The following is a 20,484-nucleotide window of genomic DNA, read 5'->3' on the forward strand; positions in this document are numbered from 1 at the left end:
CCAAAGCTGGAAGAACATTTTCCGTTTGTAGCAATATTAGCGAGGGAGAAATAATCAGCACCCCCTACTACTTAGAAATTCAATGTTGTTTTGCTGGCCTTTTTCTCCCTGCTTTTCATAAGTTTTCTGTATTATTTAGCGTTACAGAAGGAAGGTCTGGGCGGCATTTGGAGCTTAAAGACCCAAAACTCAAGAGTGTAACCACTCCTGGTCCACAGTTGTGTCCCAGCACTGCAGTGATTTGGGACCTAAGAGCTCAAAACTCATGATCCGTGCTCAAAAATTGGTATTTTGTTCTACCAGTGACTTCATTGTACCACATCTACCTTATGGTCAATTTAGATAAAGCATCCGTGATTATTTGAGGGGAGTCCATTGGAAGAAAGCAAAATAATACCTGGGGATGAGAGAAGAATGTTATCAAATAGTAAAATAAATGCGAATTATCTTGATTTCTGGTTTGGTTTTTCTTCCCCAATATATAAGATTAATGCAAGTTCTGTTCCATACCCAATTTGCCTGCATAGCAAGGTTCCCTTTGCAACATCACGAAGGCTTATTTGTAAAAGTAATTAATATTTATTGAAAAAGGATATAGAGAGATACCAGGTCACAGCGTTAGCATCCAAAAGGCGAATCTTACCGTAGAATTCCCTACTCACAACCTTGAATATTTGCTGCAATTCCAAATGCCTTTTAGGATAAGCGTCCAAAATATAACGCAGCTGCGTTTCTCTTTCTAGAAACAGCCCAGAGTGGGAGGCTGAAAAATAGGGATTTTATGGTATTTTATGGCAGAATTAAACTATAGGGTAGCGTATAATGTCCATTTGTATTGTGTTGGGAGGTGATGAGCCCAAGTGCCGTAGTTTTGGTGGTTAAAGATGGAAAAATTGCTTTATGGTCCGAGTCATGAGGCCAATTGAGTGAATGGAGAGTAAGAAATTAACGGGGCGGGGGAGGCAAAGAGCCTATAACATGGTAACTCTTTTTAAAATGAACTGATTTGAAAGTCACCTTGTAATATAAGGACTTAACAATTTCAGAAACACTTAAATTCCATTAAATTGCATTCCAAATTGTGTCTTCTCCGCGATTAAAAACGTTAGCGAGTTACATTTGAACGTGTATTCCAAGCCAATCCAAAGTTTGTTTATTGCATGCGGAAAATGCTACTTGGTACAAGTTTCAAGTTTGCACAATTAGATGCGAGAGATGTCATGTAAAAGCTGAAAAGATCTGTGTGTATAATCTGTGAAGTCTTTTTAATTCCATGTATGTAACTGGATTTTTCACTATTTTTTTGTCTTGCTTTCACCTCTTTATTTTCTGTGCCGTTCCCCCCTTTTACTTCATCTCAATCCCTGATTCTCTTTGTTTTTTACCATGTTACCATCTTGCTGTTTGTCCAACAGAACAACAAAACCTGCTCCTCATCTCGATGGGTAAGAACCCTTTATAATCTCTACAATGATGGCTAAAATGTGAAGTTTTGAAGTCTTTGCATGTTATATTGGGAGCGGAGAACAATAGAGAAACATTAATTATTGGAAAGATTATACAATAGAACAAGATGGAAACCAAACGTTTCAGTTCTATAAAAATACCGAGTTGCAACTTATTCCCTAAAGCTGGTCAAAAACTTGCAATGTCTTTAATGCTAATTTATTTTAAATTGGTTGCTGGCCTCACTCCATAAATCAGTGAGTTGAAATGTCCAGTGTAATATATTTAGATACTCCTCTTTTTGTGGTATGCTGTTTTATCCCTAAAATATATTAGTTCTTGAAAGTACAAGTTATGGGGCAAATGGCAGAATGTGCTGTGGGGAAGAGAATTGAGGATTCCTCAGTTATAACTGTCCCTGCAGTGCCAGGGGGAATTTGGATACTGGTTTGTATAGAACCATAAATGCTTCTTCTTTGGGGAAAACTCCATTTCTTTGACATCTTTATATATGGATTCTTGACCTCTCTAGTGCATGAAATTTCAGATATGGGAGGATGGATTGGAAATGATCTGTTTACTCTGCCCGTATAAAAGAGAGTACAATGACATCAAGTATTTATCTCCAATTGAACTGGCATGAATCTGTTTCATGTTGCACGAAACTTTAACACTGTCATAGATGTCAAAGTCATCAAAACCTTGTAAAGTTTAATACATTTGAAGAGCCAGATGATGCCAGCGAAGCTGGCAGATGCCAGTCTCTGTTTCAGAATAACTTCATTGGAAAATAATTCCAGCAATATGTAAAGGTTTGTACTTTAATTTCTGCAGCGTACACGTTGTCTTCGGGCTGGTTATTTCTGGTTTTGAAGTAATAGAACAAATAGAAAACCTGAAAACCGATACTGCGAGTAGACCCTACGCAGACGTGCGAGTTATTGACTGCGGGGTGCTGGCCACAAAGTCGGCGAAAGATGGTAAGCACACAGATTAATTCAATGTTGCCATGGTTTTCGGCATAGCTTTTCCCCACCCAACTCTCAGCCTGTCCAGGTCTCTGATGGCAGCACAGCTTCCAGTGTCACCACTCCTCCCAGCTCGGTGTCACCAGCAAACTTGCTGACAGTCACTCTATTCCCTCGTCCAAATCATTGATTAATATATTGAATAATATAGGCCCCAGTACTGACCCTTGAGGTGTTTGTCTCATTTGATTTGTACAAGTTTAGACCGGACATAATTATATGACTTTTTATGATTGTATTTTATTTTGAAATAAGTTCACAGAGCTCCTCTGAAGCAGAACATGTGTGTATTTATACTTCTATAAAATGGTACGTTTTGCGCTGCGCATATGCACGCTACACACACATTGTGAATTTAAAATGTCTCTTTTAAGCTTTGGAGAAGAAGAAGAAAGTCTGTTCTGACTCAGAAGCTTCCGACTCGTCCTCCAGCGCATCCAGCTCTTCAGAAACATCGTCTGAAAGCGAAGCTGAAAATGAAAGAAGCAGAAGAAAGCGTAAAAGAAGAGCTAAAACCAAACAGGCAAGAAAACGCAGGAAGGAGGAGAGGAAGAAAGAGGATCCAAGGGGCAAGCGAACCTCAAACCAAAGACGGTGACTAATCTCTTAACAATTTCAGAGAAAACTGAGAAATTCTACTTTGCACAAAGTGCTCAAGCAATGAGTGCGAAAACACATTGAAGTTTGGATTTTGATACTTTTTATAAGCAAATGAAACCAAGCAAGCAAAAAAACATAAAGTGGAGCTTGTTGGGATGATATTTCAATGAGGGAGTTTAAGATCTTTGTAGATAGAAGCCAGGGTGACTTTGAAAAGTAAATCTCAGCATGTTAAATTCTTTGGGACTCAGTGTAACTGTGTTAAATTGAGAACCGAAGACTTTAACATGCTGAGATAATAATAATAATAATAATAATAATAAATAAATAATCTTGGATTATATTTTAAAAATATTTAGTGACATAGCGTAACTTAAAAGCAAAATGATTTGCTGCAGAGCAAGAATTGAACCTTCTTTCCAATAAGAGCACCATCCTTCTTTGGGCCTAAAACGGGTTGTTAGCAAAACACATTTTAGTTGTTAAACCATCTCGAAGTTGGATGCATCCTGGGGGCTTGTTGGGGAATTACTTTTCAAAAGTTGTATTTCTCAGTCAATGCTTAATTTGGATTGATCAACCTATTTTTGCCCGTAGCAGCCTTTCCGACAAGAGTGATATAACAGAAAAAGCCGTCGACATTTCTACTAAGAGGGACAAACCTGTGGTACGTCCTGAAGAAATTCCCCCAGTGCCTGAAAACAGATTTTTGCTCCGAAGAGATGTGCCCGTTGTCAATGTAGAGCCTGAACCGTAAGAACCGCTGAGTTTTCTGATTCTTTTGGCTTGGTGGAAACTCTGCGTAAAATTTTCTGGCTAGTGCTGGATTGCTTGTACCGATAGCAAGCGATGGAGTGTCCAAAATTTGAAATGAGGGCATTCAATTGTCCTTTTTACAGTTTTCTTTGTAATAATTCTTATAGAATCACAATATGTTAGGGTTTGGAGGGGACCTGGAAAGCTCATGCAGTGCAATCCCCCCATGGAGCAGGAACACCCAGATGAGGTTACACAGGAAGGTGTCCAGGCGGGTTGGAATGTCTGCAGAGAAGGAGACTCCACAACCCCCCTGGGCAGCCTGGGCCAGGCTCTGCCACCCTCACTGGGAAAAAGTGTCTTCTCATTTTTAAGTGGAACCTCCTGTGTTCCAATTTGAACCCATTACCCCATGTCCTACCATTGGTTGTCACCGAGAAGAGCCTGGCTCCATCCTCCTGACACTCACCCTTTCCATATTGATCCCCATGAATGAGTCACCCCTCAGTCTCTTCTTCTCCAGCTCCAGAGCCCCAGCTCCCTCAGCCTTTTCTCACACGGGAGATGCTCCACTCCCTTCAGCATCTTTGTTGCCCTGCGCTGGACTCTCTCCAGCAGTTCCCTGTCCTGCTGGAACTGAGGGGCCACAACTGGACACAAGATTCCAGGTGTGGTCTCCCCAGGGCAGAGTAGAGGGGCAGGAGAACCTCTCTGACCTACTGACCACCCCCTTCTAACCCACCCCAGGTACCACTGGCCTTCCTGGCCACAAGGGCCCAGTGCTGGCTCTTGGTCATCCTGCTGTCCCCAGGACCCCCAGGTCCCTTTCCCCTACACTGCTCTCCAACAGGTCATTCCCCAACTTACACTGGAACCTGGGGTTATTCCTGCCCAGATTCAAGACTCTACACTTGCCCTTGTTATATTTCATTAACTTTTTCCCCGCCCAACTCTCCAGCCTGTCCAACTTGCATCAGGATATTTCAGCAAAATCAAATGGGTTAATTCCAGTGTTTTTTAAGGATTGTGCATATTGTGACCTTAAACTCATTTACAGATGATGCAAAAAAACGAGTGAATAATTTCAGAAGGAATTTTGCAGTGTAAACCCCAGGTAATATTTGATTACAAGGTAGACTTGGTTGGCAGAGGTGATTTTTCATCTTTCTTAGACTGAAGAAGAAACTTTGGTTTAAAATCAGTCAACCAGAACCTATATGATCCATCTATGATTTTGGGAATGAGAGAAAATACCCTCGTTTTGATACAAAGTCATGAGTTCACAAGTGACTTTCAGTTTGTGTTTGGTGCCTCTACTAAATTGCATTTAGTTTCTAGCAAATATCTTTGCTTTGGACTGAGATGAGCTCATACATTACACTGCCAGATATCTCTAAAATCAGTTTGTTTTTAACTTCAGTTAATGGAATACTCTCCTGTAAACCTTTTGTTGAAACATTATTTATATTTCCAAAGCCTCAGTAACTACTTCTTTTGCGGATATTACCCAAAATGTGCAAGGAGTGTTGAATTACCTCTTATGCTAAAACATTGTTGGGTAGCTCCTGATATCCTGAAACTCTTCTGTCCGTGTTGTCTTCATGATTTGTGATCAAACCACTTTAGAAAATCCACATACAACTTTAATAGTGTGCTTGGCAATGTCATTATTTGTAATTTTTTACGTGTAGAGAGGTCAGATACGCCACACATTTGGTCAAAAACAAATATATATCGATTTGCCTTTTGTTGCAGAATCACAGAATGTTAGGGATCAGAAGGGGACCTCAAAAGATCATCTGCATATCTTGCTTTATTTCTTGGGGAACTCACTGAGTCCTTAGCTCTACCATTTCAAATGAATAAGATTAATATTTGGCGTTATTAACTTAAAATTAGTTTAATTAGTTTTTGCATGGCGGTTTTGCACAAAGGTGGGATGCACAGGGGGTTTGCACAAGGGTGGGATGCACAAGGGGTGTGCACAGGGATTTTGCACAGGGGAGGGTTGCAAAGGGGTTTTGCATGGGGGGGTTTTGCAGAAGGGGTTTGCACAAGGGTGGGATGCACAGGGTGGGGATTCACAAGGGGTTTGCGCAGGGCATGCAAATTTGAACTTAAAATTAGTTTATTATTAACTTAAAATTAGTTTAAGTTCATTCTTTTTTCATGCGGGCTCATATTTTACTGATTTACGTAGGAAGCTGCTTGATGCTACGCCCGTTCCGACCGACCAGAAACCATCGGTCTCTAAATCTGGACGAAAAATTAAAGGAAGAGGCACAATAGTAAGTGACTATTTTAATTATGTTCTTTTCTTTCCTCTCTTCTCTGACATTGAGCTTTGAATTCCCTCGGGGGCTTCGTCTGACACTTCATAACTTGTAGATCTAGAATTTCTGGGCTGTGCATCTCCTGATGGTCACACACACAATGCTGAGGAGCAACAGTTTTCTTCGCACCTTCGATAGAATCACTTCCATTCTTTGTTGTGCTTTTTGACGTTTTAAGTCAACCTTTTGTTTCCTTTTTTTAGCTACTTCGTGTAGTTTCGTCCAATTTTGTCCTGGCTGAGGTTAAGTCTGTGGAATTTCATACATAACCTGGCATGGGCAAGAAGTTTCTTTGCAGTGCTGCTAGTGAAGCATTTTTACAGATATACAGACTCAATCCTTTTTGGTTTTTACTTTCCAATATAAAACCTGCCACTATTTTTGCAGATTTAATTTCTGCTTAATTTTGTTGCTATTCTCAAGACTTTTGCTTTGGTTCTGTACTCAAGCAACCCTTTTCTTGTCTCCTTAATAACCCCCAAGACATTGCACAGCAACACTTGTTGTTCAGTCAGTAGAAAAAGGAGAAAGTAAAAAAAAGAAGCTTTTTTAATTGTGCATTTGAATTGTGCAATTTAATTGTGCATTTAATTGTGCAATTAAACTTGTCGCACCCTATGGCTGAACATATTCTTCCCCTTTAGAAGGTTTTCCTGGATCCATTTATTACGCAGTGTTTGAGTGACTAGAAAACAAACCAAGGGTTGCTTGTGAAATTTTGGAATTGCTAAAAAAAATAAAACAAGTTTATATGTAGAAATCGGTATCTGTATAGCTGAAGACACTTTTAGTTAGAATGGTCTTAACTGAAACTAGTTTGAGCTGTGTGATTTGAGTATGTGATAGCCACTGGATTTGAGAAGTGCTTTTCTACTGATCCCCTGTGATGCAGTTATTTTAAACCACAAAATTAACAACATAGATAACCTTAGTGTGGACCAAGGTATTGTAGTATTTGAGCCTGGCCTGAGAACCGGCCCTTGTTTCATAGAATCATAGGATCATTTCAGTTGGAAGAGACGCTCAGGATCATAGAGTCCAACCATAACCCAACTCTGGCACTAAACCATGACCCTGAGAACTTTGTCTAAATGCCTTTTAAACCCCTCCAGGGATGGTGACTCCAGCACTGCCCTGGGCAGCCTGTTCCAATGCCCCACAGCCGTTTGGGGAAGAATTTCTTCCCAAGATCCAAACTAAACCTCCCCTGGCACAACTTGAGGCCGTTTCCTCTTGTCCTATCACTTGTTCCTGGGGAGCAGAGCCCGACCCCCGCCCTGGCTCCAAGCTCCTTTCAGGCAGTTCAGAGATCAGAAGGTCTCCCCTCAGCTCCTGTTCTCCAGCTGAACCCCCCAGGTCCCTCAGCCGCTCCCATCACACTTGTGCTCCAGCCCCTCACCAGCTCCGTTCTCTTCTCTCAACTCGCTCCAGCACCTCAAGGCCTTTCCTGGCGTGAGGGGCCCAAAACTGTCCCCAGGATTCGAGGTTTGGCCTCCCCAGCGCCGAGTACAGTGGCACAATCACTTCTCTAGGCCTGCTGGCCACACTGTTCCTGACACAGGCCAGGATGCTGGTGGCCTTTTTGGCCACCTGGGCACACGCTGGCTCATGTTCACCCATTATCACCAACACCCCCAGGTCCTTTTCCCCCAGGCGCTTTCCAGCCGCTCTTCCCCAGCCTGCAGCGTTCATGGGGTTGTTGTGACCCCAGTGCAGGACCCGGCACTTGGCCTTGTTGAACCTTAGACAACTGGCCTCAGCCCATCGATCCAGCTGGTCCAGAGCCCTCTGTGTGGCCTTCCCACCCTCCAGCAGATCAACACCCCACCCAACTCGGTGTCATCTGCAAACTGACTGAGGGTGCACTCGATCCCCTCATCCAGATCACTGATAAAGAGATTAAAGAGAACTGGCCCCAGCACTGAGCCCTGGGGACACCACTGGTGACCAACTGGCCACCAACTGGACTTGGCTCCGTTCATCACAACTCTTTGGCCAACGTTAAATCTGATCGCTGTCTCTGCATCTGACAGCTCTCGTTTGCGTTTGACGCTTGTGATATCCACCAAAGGAAGCCTTTTAAACTGAGTGTTTTGAAATAGTTATGCAAAGACACTTGGAAAAACAGCTTAAAGCTGAGTGGAATTGGCTTTTGCCAGGGATTTGGGTGTTGGTGTCTTTTTTTATCATGGTTTTCCCACCTTCTTGACAAAATTAAGAATGAAAACCAGTAATACCAGAAATAATTTAGAGTTAACAATTAGTTGGAAAACATTTATCCGCCATCTCTAATAGTCTGATTAGCAATAGTTTCTACCCAGGGTGAACTTGTTTGATGCTTTTTGAAATAGTCATTTATAGTTTTGAATCCTCTTGGGTATCATATGAGAGTTAGGGAGCTCCATGAAACCTTCCCAGCCTGTCATATTCCATTCATCTGGAAAAAACCTTTCTCAAGTAGTTGTTGCTTCATCTGGAAGGGTAAGGAAGCTCCAAATCTTCATTACAGCTTATCTTTATTTTTTTTTGTTAATATAAATAGGATGTCTTAAAAGACTTTTGCCTGTAACTAACTGAATAAACCAATACACATATCTTTCTGTTTTTTATGGGGCGTAAACTGCATTTTTTCACATATTACTTGCTTTTAGAAACGGCCCGAAATGGAGTGAAATCTGGGTCTTTTTCTCTGAGGCAAGCAGCATCTGATTTCCTCACAGGATTTACCCAAGTGTGTATCTAACTGGGTAATGGAAAACAATGAGTTAGCAATATTATAGGTTTTTCTCTGCTGTACAAGCAGCTCTTTTTGCTTATTTTTTTTTAAGTATGAAGCTTTATTACAGTTTTGTGAAAGGTTTTTCTTGTGAAAGGTCATTTTTGTTGGGGTTTTTTTTGCTTGGACGCTGTCTTAAACTGGATTCCCGTTTCTGACCAGCTGAGCAAGAGTCGCTTTAGAAACAGGGCTTGTCTTGACTCGTACAAACAGCGAAGTGTCTGTGAACTGGAGTGAAATGTCGGTGCTTTAGCATCCTGAAAAGTTGGTTATCCTCAGTAATTGTGTTATTCCAAAAGGTCAAGGGAATCCATGACCTCTCCTTAAATCTTCCTTTTCTGTTTATAAAAATTAATTAGCTGCTGGCCCCTCTCAGGCTTTGTGAAAGGCTCTCAGAATGAAAAGAGAGGGTCAGCTATGTAATCCAGTCTCATGTGGGATACATGCAAACCAAAAGTGGGTATTTGGGGCAGGAAATCTAGAATTTGTGTTTTCTTCACGGGCTCAAAGGGTTCTAGTAAATGGGGTTATTTCAGGCTGCAACCAGTCACTCGCAGGTTCCACAGGGATCCATCTTAGGGCCGGCGCTCTTCAATGTCTTTATAAATGACTCAGGACTTGAGGGATTGCTTGGTAAGTTTGCTGGTGACACAAAATTGGGAGGAGCTGTCGACACTCTGGGGAGCAGAGAGGCCCTGCAGAGGGATCTGGACAAGTTGGAGAACTGGGCAATCACCAACCACATGAGGTTCAACAAGGGCAAGTGCTGGGTTTTGCACCTGGAACACGGCAACCCCGGCTGTACAGACAGACTGGGGGATGAGAGGCTGGAGAGCAGCTCCATGGAGAGGGATCTGGGGGTTCATGAGCCAACAGCGTCCCTGGAGACAAGAGGGACCCGTGTCCTGGTGCACCCAGCACAGCACGGCCAGCCGGGCAGGGAGGGGATTGTCCCGCTCTGCTCGGGCCTCACCTGGAGCATTCACTGTGTGCAGGGCTGGGCACAGGAGTAAAAGGAGATAAAGCTTCTGGAGAGTGTCCAGAGGAGGCTACGAAGTTGGTGAAGGGTTTGGAGGGGAAGCCGTATGAGGAGCAGCTGAAGTCACTGGGTTTGTTCAGCCTGGAGAAGAGGAGACTGAGGGGAGAGCTCATGGCGGCTACAGCTCCTCACGAGGGGAGCAGGAGGGGCAGGTGCTGAACTCTTCTCTTTAGTGACCAATGACAGAACTCGAGGGAATGGCAGGAAAATGTGCCAGGGGAGGTTCAGGTTGGACATGAGGAAAAGGTTCTTCACCCAGAGGTGCTGGACACTGGAACAGGCTCCCCAGGGAGGTGTCACGGCCCCAACCTGACAGTGTTCAAGAAGAGACTGGACAACGTCCTCAGACACACGGTGTGAACTGTGGGGTTGTCCTGTGCAGGGACAGGAGTTGGACTCAATGATCCTTGTGGGTCCTTCCAACCCAGGACATTCTGCGATTCTATGACTCTCTGTGGATAATGTTGTCTGGCTTGTCTTACACGTGCAAAATCTGTGCAAGAGATGCCATATATTTTCTCCATTTTCCAACTGTCTTTGCTTTCCTAGCGGTATCACACCCCACCTCGGTCACGGTCATGTTCGGAATCCGATGATGATGAGAGCAGCGAGACCCCCCCTCACTGGAAAGAGGAGATGCAGAGACTGCGAACGTATCGACCACCGAGTGGAGAGAAGTGGAGTAAAGGCGATAAGTAAGATCCTTACTACAGACTTAAAAGTGTCTTTGTTTTTTTTACACAGGCTTTAATAGTTTTTGTAGGTTTACCGTGTCATTGGTGTTTGAATAAAAAATGTAAATATCTCTGTGGTTAACACATTCCATTTAAATTCCAAATATTTAGAAGTGGAAAACTTTCTCAAAACCTTCCTGCTTGGTAACGTGGTACCAGATGAACCTGGGCTGAAAAGCAGCATCACAGAGTGTGCCACCTTGGATACTTATTTAAGCAGTAATTAATTGACCTGTCCAGTTTTCCTCTTGCTTTCCAAAAGGCCTAATCCTGTCGGATCTCCTTTAGCCTCAAACTTGGTTATAAGGTTTCTTTGGATGCCGAATAAGACGGTCAAATCCACCAATCCTAGATTGCTTTAATGATTCTTGTCATTGCAAACTCTGTGACTTGATCCTAAATACGAGCTCCTATCGGATTATAATAGATAAACCTCAAAAGGAAAGCTGAAGAATATTATATAAATAATTATTAACTGCAAATGTTTCTGATAGTTCTTTTTATATACAGAGTGTGTTCAGTTTATTGCTGTGTTGCAGCTAAAAGAAAACTAAATGAGATGATGTTTTCAAATCTATGTTTAAATGTGGCTTAAGAATCCTATAGTTGGAGAGGTCAAAGTCCTGTGGACTAGAGTAGTTAAAACATTAAATCTCTTTACGCAGGTTCAGCAATGTGCAGAATTTGCTGATGTTTGCTGATTTAACATCTCTCGATAGTAATATAATTGCATCTCCTAAAAGCTCAGTCAAAACAGAATTGTCTGGTAGTATTAATGGGGTGTGTGTTGGTTTTTTTTAAACTTAATTAATTGTATTGGAGGTGGGGAGAATAGTTTATCTGAAGTTTTTAAAGAATTCCCGCTTGTTTGGTTTCTAGGTTGAGTGACCCGTGTACAAGCAGATGGGATGAAAGAAGCACATCCCGGAGATCAAGATCTTGGTCACGCAATGGTTATTCTGATCTAAGTACTGTGAGATATTCGAGCCATCACAAAAAGCACAGGAAAGAGAAAAAGAAGGTGAAACATAAAAAGAAATCTAAAAAGCAGAAGCATCTCAAGAAGCACAAGCAAACGAAGAAAAAGAAAACATCGGCCTCGTCGGATGTAGAGTCCTCGCATTCCTTCCTCAGGAGGACAAAATCATCGTGCGATCGCGAGAGGAAATCTCGCTCTTCTTCATTGTCCTCTAGACGTTCATCCAGAAGAAACTGGTCTAAATCTGATAAGGACGACCAGACCTCATCGACTTCATCAAGCAGAGGGACCCGGTCATACTACAGGTCCAGGTCCAGATCCAGGTCTAGGTCTAAATCAAGATCTTATTCCCGAAGAAGTTCTAGATCAAGATCCGCCTCTAAATCGTCACGTTCTCGAAGTCGGTCAAGGTCGAGTTCTAACTCGAGGCACCAAAAGACTGTTTCCAATTCTCCACGAAATATTTCAACGCAATTAAATGAAAATAAGTTGATCAAGACTGCGGAGCCTGTTAGAGCAGTTATGCTCCCAACTGATAAAGTCGTCATACCACCGGTTGTCCCAGAAAACCTCCCCGTTATACCCTTAAGTGACAGTCCCCCACCTTCAAGGTGGAAACCTGGCCAGAAACCGTGGAAACCATCCTATGAGCGTATTCAGGAGATGAAAGCGAAAACAACTCATTTAATACCCTTGCAAACTAATTACAATTTAGTCGTCGTTAAAGAGGCCAACACTTCTTCCTCGTATCGTAAGCAGCAAAGGAGTTCGGACAGCGATCGAAGCGGTTATTCCAAATCTCGGAGCGAGCGCAGCTCGGATAGTTGGCCGAGGTCAAGAAGCAGGTCCTCTCGGAGCAGGTCGTACTCGAGGTCTTACACGAGATCTAGAAGCCCGTCCAGCTCTAGGACAAAATCTCCTTCTTCTGGCAGGTCGCCGAGTAAATACCGCAGCGAGAGGTCGGGTTATAGCGATTCGACATCTTATTATTCCCTTAGTGATGATGAGAGACGTAGAAACAAAAGAAAATCGACAGCGGGGGATCAAAAAGGTCGATCTGTTAAAGTGAGGCAAGAAACGAGCTCGGAAAGCACTCTCCCTTATAAGAGTACAAAAGACTACGATGACTCCTCGCAAGGATTGAAAGAGAGCGACAGTTTATCATCTTCGGACTTCTCCACTGACAGCGAGGGTTCTGCCAAAAGGAAAGCTGGCCAAGAAAAAGAAGGCCGTTTGCAATTAGAAGGAGATCCTCAGAAACAGGACAAAAATAGATTAAATTCGGAGAGAGGGGAGGAGAAATCCAAGGGCGAGCGGGATTCCGATCGTGGCAAAAAGAAAGTGACTAAGGAGAAATCTTCCGAGCAACCTAGAGGTGGTGCAAAAACCAAACGAAAATCCTATTCGAGTAGTAAATGGGACTCGGAGTCCAATTCTGAAAGAGGGGAGACAAAGCGTAATAGGGGAGATTCCAGACCCTCCTCTGGTAAAGAAGAAGGAGAAGCCACATCAGGATCTGACACAGAGCTCAGCGTTCCTGAAAGGATCAAAAAACAGTTGAGTTCTTCGGAATTTCTGGATTCCGATGGCGCGTGGAAGGTCGGCAAACGGTTGTCGTCTTCTGAATCAGAGAGTTCTTGTTCCAGCTCAACAAACGTCAGAGCAAAGTCAAAGAGACACAAACACGGATCGAAAAAACCTCTGAAAAAATCACATTCCAAAAAGGTGAAAGAAAAATCCAAAGGGAAAAAGGAGAAGAAGCACAAAGTTCAGAAAAGAAAAGAAATGTTTCACTGGCAGCCCCCCCTGGAGTTTGATGAAGAAGATGATGATGAGGTCAATGAAAAACTGCTTCCCAAGGATGATAAAAAAGAAAAACAGCTTAGCAAGGACACAAAGGATAAAAACCAAGTTTATGAAAAGGATGAAACAGCCAAAGATAAAATGGGAAATGGTGAAAAGGCTTGTGAGGACGAAAAGCTTCTTGGTAAAAACACTACATGTGATGCCTCACCAGATCGCAGCAACCTTAATAAAGATAACATTGAAACAAACGCTTCGACCGGTGTTTTAAACTCGGGAATAAGTGTGGCCGCTTGCAAGAATGAGGTGAAACAAGCTGAGGAAAGTAACCAGAATGGATTGGAAGATGTGATTGAGACAGATGACAACATGGAGATTTGTACCCCGGATCGGAACTCGCCCGGGAAGGTTGACGTGGATGTTTTGTCTCCTGTCATCCTCACTGCTAAACCTCCGGCTTTAACCGCCGCTATAAACAGAGATTTACAGGACGAGCCCCCAGAACAAGATGCTGCCAAACTAGGAAACAATATTATAGACTTTATGAATATTAAAGAAGAAAAAGAAACAGGAAGGCAAGAAAATAATTCTGTCCCTGCGTCCAGCGCTAAAGACTGTAGTATAAAAAGCGAAATTCCTGAAAATACACTGAGCAATGTGATCGATAATAAGTGGAAACCCTTGCAAGGCGTTGGTAACTTACAGTCAGCAACAGTTAGTGCTGCCGCAGAAGTGAAGAACGTTGCTTCGGCACCAGAGCCTAAACCGGCGGGTTTAAGGATTGAAATAAAAGCCAAGAACAAAGTAAGGCCGGGATCTCTGTTTGATGAAGTGAGGAAAACAGCGCGGCTGAATCGGAGGCCAAGGAACCAAGAGAGCTCCAGCGAGGAGGAATCTCCGAGTAGAGATGACAACAGCCCGTCCAGGAGTCTCAGCAGGTCACGAAGTAAATCCGGATCTAAATCCAGACACAGAACAAGGTCCATATCTTACAGTCACTCAAGAAGTCGATCCCGAAGTTCTACGTATTCGTATAGGTAAGAAGTTTGGGTTATTCCCACAGAACTTGAAAGTTCTGATGTTTTTCAGCTTGCCTTTTTCTTTTAAACAGCACTGTCTCGTTTAGCAAGCGTGGCATAAATATTTAGATGAAAAGATAAAGCTTCGTAATGCTTTTGCTTCCTGTTTTGTGCTGCTCTTTTCAATCATACTCTATTTTCTGCTTTTCAAATTGTTCATTGATCATAGGTCAAGGAGCTACACGCGAAGCCGAAGCAGAGGATGGTACAGTAGAGATCGCTCAAGAAGTCGAAGTAGTTCTTACCACAGTTACAAGAGTCGTAGGTGAGTTTCTCTACTCGGAGTAGCATTGAGTATGTTATGAAATCAGTAAATTGCGCCCAGTGGGTTGGAAATGTGTTGAAGGATCTCTTGGAATGCGCAAGTTAGAACAGGCAGATTGCAAAATTTCCTGTTACTGTAAAATAATTGTGTTGGATGGATAAGAGATTGCGAGCAAAACATGTTCCTCTCCCCTCACTTTCTTCAGCGCTTGTTTCTGATTAACTTCAACTGTCTTTTTGCTTTTGTCAGTCGAACCTACAGCAGAAGCAGATCCAGAAGTAGTTCTTACGGTCATCACAGTCGATCCAGGTATGGATTATAATTCTATATAAACCCTGCAATCAATATAAAAATATCTCAGAAGAACACCTCTTTATCTGTGGTACTTTAGAATATCATGATAGCGAATCAAAATAAGACTTTTAAAAGGTGAGAAGAACCAAATCATCCTGGTATTATTTATAGGTGATGATCGAGATCATAATGAACACATTTCCCTTTATTGTCACAATAAAACGGAGTTATAAACAGAATCTGTTGCTTGTTTTCGGAAGTATTAGCAGGCAAGATTTTTACTGCATCTACAATTTGTAGAGACAACACAACTTTTTAAATGCTGAAGTCTTTTCTAGATTAATAAATTTGCAAATGTAGCTGTTGTTTTCGAGATTATTGTTCTTGTATTTGAACTTCTATAAAACGCAGAATTGCTCCGTTTGCTGCATTCTTCAAAAGCCATTTCTGCATAGCCACTTACTCTGTATATAAACGTCTTTAAAACGGGCATTTAAATAGCATTTTAGACAAGAAATTGTAGATTTTCAGTGACTTTCTTTTCCCTTTAAAGTCGCTCGTACACGTACGACAGTTACTACAGCAGAAGTCGAAGCAGAAGCAAGAGGAGCGACAGTTATCGAAGGTCTCGAAGCTACGACAGGCGATCCAGGTATGACTTTGACGCTGTATTTATGCAAAAGAATGAGCTAAATACATACTTCGGATGTTTATGAAAGCTCGTGGATTTTTCCCTCCAAGCTTAAAAAAATACTGTTGCCAAAATAATTAAACACAATTAAAATTAGAGCAAGTGTGTGAGTGAGGAAATGAGAATTTCTGACATAATGAATTTTGAAGATGGGGAAGAAACCAGGATAAGGGAGGTTGGTCCAGTTCATTGTGTGTCTGCATTCAAAATAAGCACGTTTGGGCTTTTTTTAATAATTTTAAATGTTTCCTAAAAACTACAATGAAGCAGCTCCCAAGATTTAAATCAAGCTCCCTGTTACGAATTAAAATCTACCTGGTATGCAAAGAATTCCTTCGGATGGTAAATTCTTAGTTAGACTGCAAGAGTGGATTTAAAAAACATAGAACAGAACAGAAGAAAACCGGTAAGGGAACTTAAAAATTGCAGGATCTGGAATGAATTGTGAACTTCCTAGGACAGATTTTGAAATAACATTTTACCTGCAGATCCTGTTTTCATCTGATCAGTTTAGGGTAAGCTTAATTATACTCAGTCCAGGGGAATTCTACAGGTGTGAGTACGTTTCACAAAGAGAAATGGAACACGCCGCCATATACACACGCCAATTTGTTTTATGTTTTTAATATGTTACCTATTAGTGGCAAATCAACCAAATCTCTAAGACTAATATAAATTTTCAGCCTCTTTTTCCCAACTTTGTCCCAGCTCTTACTGGACTTTACTCTCACCCATTTCCCCACCTAGTTCTGACAGTAAGAAAACATTTCATCTTGTCCAGGGGGAAACTAATTAACTTAACGAAGAGTATTGAAATAGAAAATCATTGGTTTAGGATGTTGGAAGCTTCAGAGAAACAAGGCTGGATTAGGATCCCCACATTTTTCATGTAGAAAGCACAACAGTAGAAGAATCTCGACTGCGAGTTTACTTCTGTGTCATTTGAATGTGACCTGTGGCTTGTTTAGAACCAGCTGGACTCTCTTGATGTTTGGCCAGGTGCTGAGCTTGGAATTCTTCTGGAGAAGCCAAAATATTTTAATTACAATCTCCACTCTGCAGACACTCACACAATCCTGTTCTTATGGCCCCTAAATTCTTAAGACCCTTTTTCAAACAAAAAAAAACCCTGCAATTTATACACCGAGATATGTGAAATTATCTTAGTTGAGAAACGCTAAATTCTGTTTGTTACAATATATTTCTCAGTGAGAATTCACACTTGCAAAAGCAGTTATTTTGGAGTATTTTTAGCTGTATCTGAGAAAGCAGGAAATTTTATAGTTAAAACCACAGACTTCAGTTCCACAGGATTTCATCATGTAAAATAAGTATTTTGAGTTTGAAGTCATCCAATAATGAACACTTCAGTGATACGTAATGTGATCCTGTAATTGCCTTTTTGTGTGTTTTCTTCTTGTCTTGTGCACCTGTCTTGACAGTGGGTTATTTTATTATGTGAAGCGATTTTGAATTTGAAGCTGGAAACGCAATTTTGAGGCGTTTTAATCACAGAATCCCAGAATGTCAGGGATTGGAAGGGACCTGGAAAGCTCATCCAGTGCAATCCCCCCATGGAGCAGGAACACCCAGATGAGGTTACACAGGAAGGTGTCCAGGCGGGTTGGAATGTCTGCACAGAAGGAGACTCCACAACCCCCTGGGCAGCCTGGGCCAGGCTCTGCCACCCTCACCAGGAAGAAGTTTCTTCTCAAATTTAAGTGGAACCTTTTGTGTTCCCCTTGTCCTATCATTGGTTGTCACCGAGAAGAGCCTGGCTCCATCCTCCTGACACTCACCCTTAATATCTGTAAACATTAATGAGGTCACCCCTCAGTGTCCTCTTGTCCAGCTCCAGAGCCCCAGCTCCCTCAGCCTTTCCTCACACGGGAGATGCTCCACTCCCTCCAGCATCTTGGTGGCTGCGCTGGACTCTCTCCAGCAGTTCCCTGTCCTGCTGGAACTGAGGGGCCACAACTGGACACAATATTCCAGGTGTGGTCTCCCCAGGGCAGAGCAGAGGGGCAGGAGAACCTCTCTGACCTACTGACCACCCCCTTCTAACCCACCCCAGGTACCATTGGCTTCCTGGCCACAAGGGCCCAGTGCTGGCTCATGGTCACCCTGCTGTCCCCAGGACCCCCAGGTCCCTTTCCCCTACACTGCTCTCCAACAGGTCATTCCCCAACTTGCACTGGAACCTGGGGTTGTTCCTGCCCAGATTCAAGACTCTACATTTTCCCTTGTTGTATTTCATTAAATTTCTCCCTGCCCAGCTCTCCAGCCTGTCCAGGTCTCTGATGGCAGCACAGCTTCCAGTGTCAGCCACTCCTCCCAGCTTGGTGTCACCAGCAGACTTGCTGACAGTCACTCTATTCCCTCATCCAAATCATTGATGAATATATTGAATAACACCGGCCCCAGCACTGCCCCCTGAGGCACTGCACTGGATACAGGCCTCAACTGGACTCTGCCCCATTGACCACGACTCTCTGACTTCTCCCCTTCAGCCAGTTCACACTCCACCTCACTACCCGATCATCCAGACCGCACTCCCTCAGTTTAGCTGTGAGGCTGCTGTGGGAGACTGTGTCAATGCCTTACTCATACTACAATCTTTTCTTTGTAGATCGTACGGCTCTGACAGCGAAAGCGATCGCAGTTACTCCAACAACCGAAGCCCCAGTGGAAGCAGCAGATACAGCTGAAAACATTTGATGGTGGAAACTGCATATTTAATGTTTTATTTTCTTTCAGTGTTATGTTAAAAGCTGGTTTGGCAGCGTCACAAGTGAAGTCTAAGGGTGTTTACTGAATTAGCTGAAACTTTCCCATTTAAAATGAACTCACTTGCCAGACCGCGTACTTACGGAGAGAAGCACCGAGCTCAACTCAACTGGGATGATTGGTTTGCGTTGTGGTTTATTTGTATGGTTTACATCAAATGCTACTTCTACAAAGTCAAAGAAAAAGAAAACGAACGGTTTTATTGCCTTGAATTGGATTTTCCAAGCCATGAATGACGTCGAGGTGAATTTTGTCGCCACTTTCCTGAGTGCAGCGATCGGTACCGTCCTTAAGTATGTTTAGAAACACCTTAAGGCGTTCTGCCTGTTATTAAATACATTCTAACTGTAAAACTGTGAAGAAAACTTCTTACAAAGGATGCCATTTCTAGTTTATTGAAATGCTCTTTTTTTAATGCTGAAAAATGGGGTCCGTGCTGTCTTGTTTGTTTATTGTGTTATATACAGGATATACACAGCAGTTGGGTGATAAAAACGACGCCTGCTGCTCCGTCTTAATCCTTCCCGTACTGTGATACTACAGAAATCTGCAGAAAATGAGATTATACACAATGGGAATAATCAAACCGATGAATGGCGTTTGATCTTAATATCCGACTTGTCTAAACTTTTATGTTTAAAAGTGGATTTTGTGATGAGCGATATTCTTAAGAGTCTAAAGCAAGTGGTTCTTTTTGAATTGCAATTCGTATTATGTTGCTTGGCAGATTTCCCCACATTTTGAAGTCGAACGTTGTGAACTGTTGAGTGTATCATGAGTTTGTTCGAAACGCTTTTTAAAAGCTTCCACAACGATGATTTATTTGAGAAAACAAACGGTTCCTTTATAAAATGTCTGTAGATGGATCCCATTTACCACAGGGAATATTGAATATTGATATTGAAGTATATATATTGTTAATATGACTGCACATATGCCTGATAAAAAGCATGGACAATACTTTCAAGTTGAATACCAAAAATGACTCCGCGTTACAGGTAAACGGTTTGCAAACAAATACACAGATTTCAGCTGAAGTAATTGAGTAATTTTTGCAATATTCCGATTGAGTTGTTAAATTTGTAACGTTTTTTCAGCGTTTAGAAAGATGTTTACTAAGGAACAGTTTTTTAACGCCATAACGGAAAGTGGGGTCTGTAGTGCAAAAACCAGACTAATGTAGCTTTATTAGAGCTAATGAGCACTGTTGTATTATAGTAGTTTTCCTTACTGATTTTCTGTAATAACTTGGGATGCTCTCAAGTGTTTTCAACTATTGAAAATGATTTTGGTTTAAAATCTCATCAGGACCCAACAGCTTGAAAATGAAAAGCGGTCATTTCTCGCTCGGGTGTCAGTTCATACCGTGTCCCATTGAATCGAACTCACTGAAAACCACCTTTTGATCCGCATCTGCGACACGGACACAAAGTTCGCAATGAGGTTTGAAGACTGGAGGGAATCTCTGCACTTCTCTCCATGAAACGTTTGTATTCGGGCTCCTAAAACTGAATTTGTCTGATCAGTTTTTTCACTTTCTAGAAGAACCCAAAACTCTGGACTTATTGTAGCTCAATGAGAAACTCTCTGTGTGGCCGTAATCCTTTTGAATTAATATTTTGTAAGCTGTTTATGCTTTTGACATTAAATACATTTATTACTCGAGTCCGAACGTTTACAGACGTGTTTCTAGCAAATATTTCAGTCCTAACTCAAGGTTTGGTGTAGTTTCATAATGTAATTTGGATTTTTCCCCTTACTGAGAAAACAGAACTGGTGTCACAAAATATACAAATATAAACAATGCCATTCAGTAGTAGAGAAAAAACTGCCCCAAAATTGGACTTTGGCATATTTCAGATCTGACTTTTTAT

The 20,484-nt window shown here is 42.1% G+C and overlaps 1 protein-coding gene across 5 annotated transcripts in view; it reads left to right on the forward strand.

Moving 5' to 3' along the window:
- Nucleotides 1-20,275, forward strand: part of NKTR (natural killer cell triggering receptor) — a 46,105-nt gene extending 25,830 nt beyond the window's left edge. For 3 of the 5 annotated variants that reach the window (XM_082046374.1, XM_082046376.1, XM_082046378.1), the window contains 11 exons: nt 1,416-1,445; nt 2,281-2,426; nt 2,849-3,068; nt 3,672-3,827; nt 6,031-6,118; nt 10,528-10,673; nt 11,592-14,531; nt 14,743-14,838; nt 15,088-15,147; nt 15,686-15,784; nt 18,453-20,275. In XM_082046374.1, the coding sequence (XP_081902500.1) occupies nt 1,416-1,445; nt 2,281-2,426; nt 2,849-3,068; nt 3,672-3,827; nt 6,031-6,118; nt 10,528-10,673; nt 11,592-14,531; nt 14,743-14,838; nt 15,088-15,147; nt 15,686-15,784; nt 18,453-18,531 (4,060 nt within the window). In that variant the 3' untranslated portion in view covers nt 18,532-20,275. The remainder of the gene's footprint in view (nt 1-1,415; nt 1,446-2,280; nt 2,427-2,848; nt 3,069-3,671; nt 3,828-6,030; nt 6,119-10,527; nt 10,674-11,591; nt 14,532-14,742; nt 14,839-15,087; nt 15,148-15,685; nt 15,785-18,452) is intronic. The other 2 variants (XM_082046375.1, XM_082046377.1) reach the window with 2 other exon arrangements.
- Nucleotides 20,276-20,484: the final 209 nt, after the last annotated feature.

The sequence above is a fragment of the Streptopelia decaocto genome, assembly GCF_964273445.1.
Source record: "Streptopelia decaocto genome assembly, chromosome: 2".
Lineage (NCBI taxonomy): Eukaryota > Metazoa > Chordata > Aves > Columbiformes > Columbidae > Streptopelia > Streptopelia decaocto.